The sequence below is a fragment of the Plectropomus leopardus genome, chromosome 16 (genome assembly GCF_008729295.1).
Source record: "Plectropomus leopardus isolate mb chromosome 16, YSFRI_Pleo_2.0, whole genome shotgun sequence".
Taxonomy (NCBI): domain Eukaryota; kingdom Metazoa; phylum Chordata; class Actinopteri; order Perciformes; family Serranidae; genus Plectropomus; species Plectropomus leopardus.
The window spans coordinates 12,042,491-12,054,684 of NC_056478.1; the positions used below are offsets into that span (position 1 = coordinate 12,042,491).

At 39.2% G+C, this 12,194-nt stretch overlaps 1 protein-coding gene across 2 annotated transcripts in view; it reads right to left on the reverse strand.

The window, feature by feature from the left end:
* Positions 1-12,194, reverse strand: part of LOC121955338 (protein EFR3 homolog B) — a 47,600-nt gene that overhangs the window by 21,424 nt on the left and 13,982 nt on the right. For both annotated transcript variants that reach the window (XM_042503243.1, XM_042503244.1), the window contains 5 exons: positions 11,362-11,438; positions 8,002-8,129; positions 5,563-5,713; positions 1,646-1,767; positions 1,141-1,290 (listed from right to left, as the gene is read on the reverse strand). In XM_042503243.1, coding sequence (XP_042359177.1) covers positions 1,141-1,290; positions 1,646-1,767; positions 5,563-5,713; positions 8,002-8,129; positions 11,362-11,438 — 628 coding nt within the window. The remainder of the gene's footprint in view (positions 1-1,140; positions 1,291-1,645; positions 1,768-5,562; positions 5,714-8,001; positions 8,130-11,361; positions 11,439-12,194) is intronic.

A 12,194-nucleotide genomic window follows, 5' to 3' on the forward strand; every position in this document is an offset into this window, starting at 1 on the left:
CCAGGACAAATATGGCCTAACATAAGACAAACGGCTCCAGTCTGTTTCAACACAACAGCTCTCGACTGTGTGACAGAGGCATGGCAGGTCAACACTGACTCATTTTAGGTCATTAACTCTGTCACCACTTGTTCGCACTGTCTGGCCTGTTATGCGAGGATGAGGTGATAACATCTGCCTTAAACTACACACAGGAAAGTGCATTTGAGACAGTCAGTTTTTCTTGTTTTTACTGAAAACTATTGCTTCTTCATCAAGTCCCACAACCCCTGGTTGCTGTCCAAGACCTGCCAGGATTTCACACCCAGCATGTCGAGATGGCGTTTTCATCAGTGAGAGATATTCCCAAAGGAAACAACAGCAAATTGCTGTAATAATAGTTTTTACAATATCAGATGGAAGGAGACAGAGAGCACTACAATATGCATTTCAGAGCTACAGTGCTGTGCAAAAGTCTTAGGCCACCTTAAATTGTGTTATTTTAGCAAGGTTATAATGATCATACATATTTATTTCTCAGAAATTGTTTTACTAAAATACAATCAGGACATACACGAAATATGAATACAGTATAAGAAATGCAAATAATTCTGAATTAAAAGACTTTTATAGGCTAAAGTTGCAAATATTTAGTGTGATTTCCCTTGTCCACTTGAACTCTCTTGTGCAGACAATATGAGCTTTACAATACTAATCTATCATTCAAGACATGTACAAAGCTCAAAATTGATTGTTTGGGCTATCTTTTGTTCTGGTTGTATGATTCCAAGCTTCACACTGAATACTGACTTCAGTCTGAAAGAGCCATTTTGTTCTGACTTCTTTGGTGTTTTAATGTATTGTACATTTTATCTGTATTCTTTGTTTGTATCTTAATAAAGACACTGATTATATATACATACATATATATGTGTGTGTGTGTGTGTGTGTGTGTGTGTGTGTGTGTGTGTATATAGCCAGAGAGCAAGCCTTAGACTTGCATTTCCAATAATTTATCAGCAAAGTTATTGTTATTAAAATCAGTGAAGAGCTTACCTATCCTAATGCAAGCATCAGGCAACCCACCTCTTTACAATTCAAATGAAGGACATAGCAACCTACAGAACCCAATCAGTTGACCTTTCCTTCGTTACAACTCACCTCTCTGTGCGCTCTCCACTCTGCAGGTTGAAAAGCAGAGAGGGGACGATCTTGTCCATGTGCTGAGGGTCCCAGATGTTGGCCTGCAGCTCATCATTTACAGTCTTCCTCACCACACCCTGCAGGCCCTTGATACCTGCCATGCGGATCCTGGAGGGGAACAGAAATAGAAGATCAGAAATCAGACACCGTTTGACTGGTAACTGAATCTATAAATGGAAGATTATATTTAGGAAATCTTATTTCTGTCTAGATTTAAGTCCTTGAGTGTTTGTCTGTTGTCCTTTCATCCTGAAAAGTTATATTTAACTGTTCAAAGACGTCACTTTGTCTATTTTCAGCAGATGACAAACCTCTTTTAAAGGATATCTTTCTTGTTTTTTTACAGATATAAAAAAATGTCCAGGAGCAGCAGTAATCCAAAAAAAGACTTCCTGCAGCAGTCTAAAAGCAGCAGTTATTTAATCATTCTGCCTCTAGTGCAATCAAGCATCTGTCCACTCACTTTGTGCGGATGTCAGGGTCCTCGTAGCTTGAGTGGCACATCTCACTGAAGCGCGACACAAAAAAGTCATAACTGCGGTGGTACGATGGTGTGTCTTCTTCTATGTTGGCAAACTTCACAAACTGAGAAGGGAAGAGGAGGCAAAGCAGGGAAAAAAAACACAAGTCAAACTGAAACTTTTCGGCTCAAGAGATTTACAGTAATAAACCTGCTCCTCAAAAGCTCTTTGAGTTTATTTCAATTTGATTAAAAACTCTTTCAATGAAATAAGCCTCAATCCCCATGATGAATATCTCTTAAATTAAAGTTAAACCGCAGCACCATAACATCTCATTAAGAGTGAAAAGCACAGGGCAGAGGGGGGCTCTCCCACTGAGCCAGAAAATGTCATCATTTAAACACGCTGACATTTAGCTCCACAACACTCACCAATTAATAAGTTATGAACTCGCTTTCTTTAGAATCGAGACAGAACGGATGCTACCTGACGCACGAGTTATACAACAAATTAATAGGACATCAGATGGTAGTATAAGTACATCAATTCAAAAACAAAGGTGGATTAGTGATAGGAAGAGTTCATGTGGAAAATGAACATCCAGAGAAAGCCCTTGTAAACCTATTTCCTGTGTACAAAAGAGTATTTCTGGAGTGGTTCTTTAAATTAAATGAAGCACCCTTGAGTAAATTAAATGAAGTGAACTTAAAAGTACTTGTGTGCAACTGCTCAGCTGTTGCAGTAAATTGCTGCAGCAGTTGATGCCCAAAAGCTGCTCAGTATTACCGGCTGTAACAACGCGCAGCTTCCAGGTATCGGTGTATCAAATCTGTCTGCTGACTCTCGATCTGATTGAAAGCTTTGAGTATAGAGTCTGAAAAAACAGCAGCTTAGATTATAAATGTTTTCGTTGCAACCAAAGGCTACACCAGGAGAAACTTGCCTCAAGTCTTTTTCTATCACATCACATAAAACAAACTGACAGGGATACTAACTCGGGCACTGATGTGTTGAAGAGTTGGCTTCTGTTAGAAAGGGCTCTGCAGTACAAGGTTTCAGGTCAGTGAAACAGAGTGCGAGAAAACCTGGCAAGGCTTGAGTCCTGTGGTGATAAACTCTCTTAATCCACTCCTTTCGCCTCTCTCGCTACTGGTCTGCTTCAGATGAGCCATAGAGTTCACACTAAAAAGGGAAGATGCTACAGCAGTGATACTCAACTTAAGGCCCGCGGACAAAATCTGGCCCCCTAAACATTTTTTAATTCATAATAAAAAATAAAGTCAGTCATACAGGGAATAAGGTGCCACTGTGCATAAAACAGCATTTAAATAGAGCTTGTTGATCAAAAAAAGTCCCAGTGGAGCATCCCGACACCTCCGATATTTTGCTTAAACCAGTTAATAACCGTTAACCATGTGATGCTAACAGATAGCCCTTTCCCTGTATGTTTGTGGTCAGGCAGACTCATGCTAACTGTCTCCAGCACAGAGCTTACACTCCTGCAGCAGCAGCCACAGCCCATACAGCCATGATGCCACCAAAACCTTCAAAAGTATGGCTAAACCATATTCCATTACATTCAAATTATGGGTTTTGAATGAACTATTCTGTTTGTATTGGTACCACGCTAAGGGTACTGGTATTGGTATTGGCATCATATTTTTTTAAATGATACCCCAGTCCCATTACAGCAACTCCATTTTTTTACACTGAGTATATGTATAGCTGTGTGATGTGACTCGGGGTTGCTGTATGGACTAAGCAATTAAGGCGAATCTAATCCCAATCAATATCTGTACAATGTTCAACAATAGGCATCTTGAATGCATAGCTTTAAATTAGCACATGCTGCAAAATTCCTCTATTGATTGCGGTAAACAGCACTTTGATGCACAATTAATTAGGCAGCACTGATGTGAGTGTGTGTTTATAGATCAGTGTATGGCCTTGCATTTGTCCTAAATACACACCCATGGGTGTGTGCAAGGGAGATTGATAGCATGAAGATTATGAGGCTGGCGTGTCTCGTCAATCTGTGTAGATGACTGCGGAGCTTTGCCAGTGTGCTGTGCAGCTAATCTGATTTCCTTTATGCGTCCTCTGCTGACCCACCTGACAGCACTGATAGCAGCTTCCCACATCAGAGGATACTCATCACTCCCACCCCCTCTGCCCACCACTCTCTTGCTGAGCTCTGATCTTCCTCAAATAGTGACGCAGTGTTCCTCTCAAGGTTAACATCTTTTACTTTGTACCATCACATCAGGATAGCAAATGCGCCCTGTCAACTTTTGATTAGATAATACCCCTAAATCCACTGAAATGGGTAGACTTTGATGGACAGAAAAGCTTAGAAACGGATGCACATTAGACACATTAGTGATGACCAACAGTTTGAGGATGTGGGTATTTGTCTAAATTTGTTTGAGTGAAACAAGCCGTCTTAGTGTTTTATGTTTCTTGTGAACAAGAATTTATGGAGAGGCAAATTTGTTTTGCTTGTTACATTATCCTTAGATCACAAAATAATCTGTGTTTGGCTTCTGCAGTAAATTAATACTATAAATCCTTTGAAAAACGACCTAAATTTAATCAATGGTCATTTAAGTTAAACAGCCTTGAATAGTGTATTAACTATGTCCTCAATGTTTACTACAATTTTTACTGTACTTTTCAGTTTTCACTGTGACCTAAGTTTATTGACACTTTTCAATAAATAATAATTGATATTCTTCCACAACGCAATAAAGTCCAAGTTACAGGGTTCCCAGACATTTTTACCAGTGAATTTTAAAAACCTTTCCATAATATATTACCCCATTTCCATGACTTTATTTGAGTAATTGAAAGTAGGTTGGCCTATATAGCAATACAACCATAGATTATTCAACACCCACTTCCCAGGCTCACGCTTGCTAAATTTACTCACTTGTTAGACATGCCCACCACCCACTTGTTAGACATGCCCCCCCCCCCCCCCCCACACACACACAAAGACACATGTCTAGTGCAACTAGACATGTGTTTGGATTATAATTTTGACCAGTCTGTAAGAATTTCTTACTTGTTAAACCAATTTTTGTTTTATTGACTTGTCTAGCAATTAATGATTAGTAACTAATTGCAAATTTGCCTAAAGTTGAGCGTTGTACCTTAATAAATGATTAAATTCTTTAAATAGCTTAATGATGCCTTGATAAATTAAGGCTTTTTCCATCCAAGAGGATGACTGACCCATCATGGGGGCTGGATATTGCTTATGTGGACATCTGCACATGTAAAGATATCCAGATTACAGTACATAACTGCAGATCGGCGCTGGAGTCAATAAATGTCCGTGATTACTGTAGAGTCATTTGTGCTATGAACAGATGCCGATTTTAACACTTTCCATTAAATACAAAAGACAGACGTTAGTGGGTGTTGGTGGGTTTTTGGCCAGTGGGAAAGTGGATTTATGTGACCTCAAATGTTAGTGTGAAAGCCTCAGTTAACCTGGTACACAACAGCTTTTCTGCATTTTCCTGTTTCTCTCCCAATGGCAATGACTCAATGGCAGTCTGGTCTTCATGTATGAAGGGATACAAGTGACGTTGAAACGGTCACAAAGGGCAGCACTAAATTTTAAATTTGTAATGCAAGGAATGTTTTTCATGTACCGTTGGACATGTTTTGGGATTTTTATGAACATACAGCCAAAACAAAGTATATTCAAAACTTTTCCAGACTTTTCAAGACTTTCCACGAATTCTAAATCTTTTTTTTTTATATTCCAGGCTTTTCATAAATGTGGGAACCCTATAGCTTAACAAACTTCAAAATGCTTAATGTTCAGGAGTTTTTTTGTTTTGTTTCACAGCTTTAAAACTATAAAACATCTGGTGGACTCTTTCAAGTAAAAATATTGATGTAAACTCACAGAGTTGGTTCCTAGGATCTGCAGACTGGGTTTGTCTGACTCCAGCAGCTTTCGCACCATCTTAAGAAAACTCTCTACGAACAGGTTGATGCTCTGACAGTGGCAAGCCATCAGCAGCTGGTCCAGGGCTTCCATGGCTATGCACACATACCTGAAGACGAGGGGAGAGAGACACAGAAACATCTGGATGACTCCATTAACCCTGTAGGCGATAAAATCTGTGTCTGGATATCACATATGGATAATTAAATATGTGCATTTATTCTTAAAACCTAACTGCATAAAACAACAGAAAAATGAAAATGTGATAAGCTTCGCCAGACGATCTCTGGGGACTCGCATATTGAACAGATTTCAGCTGGACTCTGCCAAGTGTAAATGTAATCTGTACAGGCTGTTTGCACTGGCGAGAATAATCACAGTGCATCCTAGTCATGAGTCATACAGAACAACAACTTCTGTGGCTTATAAAGTAAGCACAGAGTGTACAGAAACTTCACCACTGATGATGCTACAACAGCCACGTTGTTTTTCTTAAAAAATTTACCAACTTGCCTTCCCCTCCACCTGGCTACTTTGTATGCAGTGCACAATAAATAGTTTGTCATTATAAACAGAAAAGTGTAAAGAACACATACATATCTAATAAAAATGCTATGGCATTATATTACAGTTCCTTATCCAATCTGCAAGTGATATGTATCCTCTTGGACAAGCTTGTAAAAGGAGATCTTTAAAGTGCCAGGATTTTAAAATATCAACTTCATCTATGTTAAATTTAAATCAGAGTTTGGCTATATGGCAAAAAAATATGATCATATAAAGTTTTCCCATATTGACTGATAGATATTTACAGCAATATATAATTCGATAATGGTGCCAGGTTAAAGAGTATCCTGATGATGGCCGAAGCTTGACGAAACAAGACAGTTCATTAGTTTAAATATAGAATATAGATGTTTTTAAACATATAAAATAGAATAACATAAACAATACGTGTGCAATTCTGGCTGTGTTAAGAATATATTTTGTGATGAAAGTATAGATTGAATATCATGTTGTCCATCAGTTAAAATTTTCTGGAAGTTAATAACAAAACATCTATCTGAAATTTTGGGTGTAATACATACTTAATGATGACTCAAGGCAGAGCTTTAACGGTACTCAAAGGCAGCTATGGCTATCAGCATGCACTGTTGCTAAAAAAATGTTGGCGGTTAGGTGGCAGCAGTCACACACTCTTTCTATTCAACAGTGGATTTATTTTTTATTGAGATTTGATCTGTGGAGCTCTCTGCTGCCAGGATGAATGGTGCAGGACATGTTATGCTTGAGGCTAGGGAGGAGGCACTCAACTTAGCTAAAAATATGATATTAATTTGTATTAAGATTTGTTCTTCATCTTTAATCTATAATGGATGTGCAAGAAACCTTCAACATGTACAGTGGAATTTAGAGAAAGACCCACAGGGTCTGATATTTCTGATATTTCTGTACGTTATGATATTGACGGCTGATGTATACCTGGAAGTAGTGTTGAAAATAAATAAAAAATACTGGTAAAATAAATAAATAAATTGAATGCATTTAAATATGAACATTAATCTTTTCAAACATGCTTCATTTAGCTTAAAATAACATTAAAAGTTAGCTTGCATTGTACCTGAAAATAATGATGAGGTTTCTAGGATGGTACCTTTTCAGGTGATAAAAAAGATTTGTTGTGTTTCTTTATCTTTATCTGTGCTTTGTCTCTTTGAAGAAATCCAAACTACTTCCATATAATTGACGTCATGCACTTTAGCATCAATAAGTGCCGTGGATGTGCAAAACAAACCAAGTGTGGATTAAGAGAAGGCAGCAAGTAGACGTGGACTGTGGGCAGGGTGACCGAAGATGTCACATTTCTGTTTATGTTCTGCTTGTTCAAAAGGTGTTAACAAATTAATAATTCTGTCTCCTTTTTGTTGCACATGTGGATAATTAGCACTGACATTGCTAACTCCAATAAAATATGTCCTGAAGTCTGTTTCATTGCCTCTGCTGTGAGCTTTGCTCTGAATTACATTGCTGCCATGCTATGTGTGTAGAGCCATAGCCCGGCCCTCCTGCAAACAGGGGATGAGACAGAGCAGAGGCAGAGAAGAGGGGCAGCAGGCTGACTGGCTGGCTGTTGTCGCATTTATTTTTACTGAGTGATAGGCTGTTAGATCTATCCATGTCAAGTAAAAATGTCAAAAGCTTATCACTGTAATCAACATAAATTTTATCATGATCCCCTGTTGAGATCTTGTATCACCCTGGCCTCATTAAAATCAGTTAGTGTGTGGCAGAGAATAAAGACTACAACAAATGTGCACATAGCATTTGTCAGGGCAGAGACAGATGCAATGTTTTTTGAGAGAATGTTTTGAATGGCAATTGACTGGTGATGCTCACCCGTATCTGTGTCGGGCAACATCCCTTGACAGTCTCTCAGACAGGTAGGCTCCGATTCGGTCGAGCTTCTCTGGAGCTGACAGGGCGTAGAATGTGAGCTTCTCCATGTTGGCCTTCACCAGCCCATCCTATGAGGGTGACAGAGGGAGGGAGAAAAAAAGGTGGGAAACAAGACAGATACAATAAGAAATTTTTACGATCTTTTTCACGTGGTGTAGAATTCTAAAGGAACGGTTCACCCAAAATGACAATTAAGATACTGTCAGGTCAGAGATGTGCATAAGGCTGGTATGTCCACTAAACAAAGAGGCAGCTGGTTACGGCAAAAAGGCTGTTTGCTTCCACTGAAAAAAAAACACATTCATTTTGTATTTCATAAACCTATGTAACAGTGTGTGTACTCAAGTCCTTCTTCTCATAACCCAAATTTATGTGCAACTAGTTCACTTAGTTTCACCTCCTACTTTCTCCCTTGACCTACTTCACTGCTCTTCAGTCTGGTCAGGGGGAGGAGAGAGCTAAAAACATCTATAGTCCACTGAGAGCCCGTTTACATTCATGCAAGAGGCAAACCATGCAGTCAATGAAGTGGAACTCTAAACAAAAAAACAGAATTTCAAATTCTCTGTAAAATGGTTTGATAAGATTAGGCTGTGATATGATGGAGAGGAAATGGTAGATTTTTGGAGTTAAAAACCCTAAGTATTCTGTATGCAAGGCAAAGTGACTCTAAAAATAATAACTGTGATACATGGGCAGAACATCATTCATCATTTACAAACTAGAAATACCGCAAAGAGTATGCCTCTGCGCACCAGTCAAGTTTCACTTACAGTTTAGATGCATGTCTGTGAAAACATGCATGCTTCACACGCATCATTCCCCCGGCAGCACAGATCTTTACAATCAGCAGAGTTTTAAGGTGAGCACCTAAAGTTAGTGTCACCAATTCAATATCTGACCAAGTATTCCCCCATCTGTTCCTGAGTTATGATGTTGAGTAATGGGCAACAAAAATGCTTTTTTGCAGAACAGTATGTGTGTCCCTTTGACCTCTTGGATATAAAATTTCAGAACTTCATCATTGTATCCTATTAGACATTTGTGTGAAGTCTGAGTGTATGAATTCTTAAGTTATGGCCTAAAACATGTTTTATGAGGTTACCATGACCTTAACTTTTGACGCCAAATTCTACTCAGCTCATTGTTGAGGCCAAGTGAATGTTTGTAATTCATTAGAAATAATTTCCGCTTGTGCTTTTTTTTGTATGACACAAAACTGCCTGTTTTCACACTTTGTACTAGAAAACGTTAAGTTACCAACATGACTGATGGCTGCAATTTAAGATTGTACATTTCCAGAGCCCACATATTGTGCATGCCGGCTCATTGGCAAAGCCTCCTGCCAAAGCTTTGAGAAATGGGGACCTCATTAAAGGAGCAGTGTGTAAGATTTAGGGGATATGGCTCCATCTAGCGGTGAGGACTGCAGATTAAAACCAACTGAAACCTCTCCTGGTTAGAACTGTTTCAATGTTCATTGTCAGGAGGTTTTACCAAGAGGCGAATTATCCACAGAGGTCTCTTCCTCTCCAAAACAAATGGTTGCTGTCATTAAAATCAGTAAACACTGAATAAAAGTTTAATGTTACAAGGAAGTGTTTCAACTTTTAGGGATATCTAAAGACGTCCACTAGCCCAGCTGCTAACATGTGCTCACATTTTTCTACTGATGAGTTAAGATCCAGACGTTCCTGTGGTTTTTACCAGAAGTTGAATTATCCAAAGAGGTCTCTTCCTCTCAGAGTTTCACGGTAAAAAAAACTCTGTTTTGCTGACACTGAAAACGTGAAATTGCTGATGGCCCTATCTAGAGCCAGTGCTTGTTTTGTCCCTTCTGGGCTCCTGTAGAAACAAGCCAGTGCAGCTCATTGTAAGGTTATGTCAACACAGTTATTCTTATTTTCAGGTGATCATACACTAAAGAAAACATACCTATTATATTATATTACATTTCTTGAATGTTATGAGATGCACCTGTGCTTTACAAGTCAAAATGTATGCTGCGTGAAAGGGCCTACTCCTCTCATCAGGGGTTACTGGAGGTCAGCACCAGGCAATAATGCTGCTTCTTTTTGTTCCTCCAAAACATCCTGTGGCTGCGATCCATAACAGATCACACAGCCAGAATATTGCAGCTGGCTATAAAAGAAAAACACCCTCCAGTTGAAAAGCTGATTTGGGTTTTTTTGTCATTTGGATCAATCATTCTTTAGCCTTGCAGACAAACAGCAGGTTTCTATCGAATATTAACAGAGTAAATTTTATAGTTGATCCTCTCAACGATAAACTACAACCAATCATCAATTTACACTGGTAATGTACACTACTGCGGGGACATTTTCTGAGTGCAGCAGGAACATGCAGGGAAAACAACCTATACTTAAGCATCGGCCTTACCACCAATTATCTGGGAGAAACACTGTACAAACACACCCACATGCTCACACAGTGTGACACAATTTTGAGTAAACGTTATCAGACGGCTTCATTATTCCCAAGCTGCTGGGATACCGGTAGTTAAAGTCTCAGCCACAGCAGCTTAGAGCCAAACTTAGAAACCATTTTTGGGAGCACAGTGAGCAGGTGTACACGCACGCACGCATGCACGCACACACACAAAATAGTTTAATGAGGTCCGCGTGTACTAGCATGTACCGTACTGCAGTTTTGGCCACAGATCAGATCTGTAAAGTGGGTTAATGCAGTAGCAAAGAGGCACTTATGAAAAGTTTCCTCCGCAATAAAACAGCTCCTTCTTCACCACACAAATTAATTCTCTTTATGAGTCATCTGTATCAGATCTCAAACAGTAGTAAAGATGATATCTGTGGGTTGAACGGCTTTGAAAAAGATAGTTAGGTATGGAGGCTGTGCTGTGTTTTCTTATCACCTCTACCTCACACTTCCTATATCGAAGACAATATTATAACACAGTGTTTATATTTACATGCCAGGGACTACAGATGAAAAGCTTCCAGTTAAATACGGAACAGCTCATTATTTGTCACAATTTATTCTCACATTTTTGAAATATGGGTTCTGTTGTGCAAGCTTCTTTTTTAAATTACACAATGTTACAACATATTAAACTAAACTAATCTTGACAAAGACAGTGGACTTTGTTTAGAAGAACTGCATTAACAATGATTACCCAAATACATTTGCAAGATCCACATAATTTCAAAACAGAATGATACAGAAGACAAGGGATTAGTCATCAGCTTCAGACATTAAAAATACCTGTTTGCGATCAGAAAGGCATTACTAAAGAAATACGAAGTCACTTGAGCATCTCACCTCTGGGTCTTCTGGGAAGATGTTGTCTACCAGTCTCTTGTATCGAGGCCTGAGCGCCCCGCAACAACCACAAACCCCTGAGGAAGACAAAAGATGAGGAGGAGGAGTGAGAAAAAGAGAGAGAGGCTCAGTTAGACTTAGGCAGAATGCAATAAAAACAAAGAGAAATAAATAAGTAAACGCATCTTCCTTTCCTGTCCCTTGTCTGATGGTTCACTACTCGTCTGTCTATAATCAGCCACTTGTTTCGAAGTCAAGGTTAGAGACAATACATACTGTAGGTGTAGACAGTTATTGACTAGCGCTGCCAAGCACCCCTCAGTCGACTCAGATTTGTTTAAGACGAATACTATTCTTGTTTTTTTGTTGATTTTTGTCAATCAGTCTGCGGTGTAGTTCTGAGGAGGTGCTCAAAATCAAGTTGCGCCCTTCTCACACTGCTCTGAGGTACAGGCAGCTGCGGACCCAGACCCAGGTTTTGCTGACCCCTGGATTCCTGCAGCTTGTCGATGATGTTATGTCTGCAGCACTGTTTTGCTCTGTCCACCACACAGCTCTATATCCCACCTGGCATCGTCCATGGGAGTTTCAGAAGCAGAGCGTCCTGCCGGCTGATAGATTAGACTTTCTGAGATTCTGCTTATTTCATTATTTTCCCTTAATTTTGTGGTAATATTTCCTTGATTTTTGTGTATATATAAATGCATTACTTTTCTGTCTGTTTAAATTATGTTTATTGATGTTTTTACCCACTTTGTTTTGCTGTAGCCTACAGTCCAGCCAGGAACAAAGAATTCTGGCTGCGTTTCAGTCAAAAAACATGCTCATCTTAT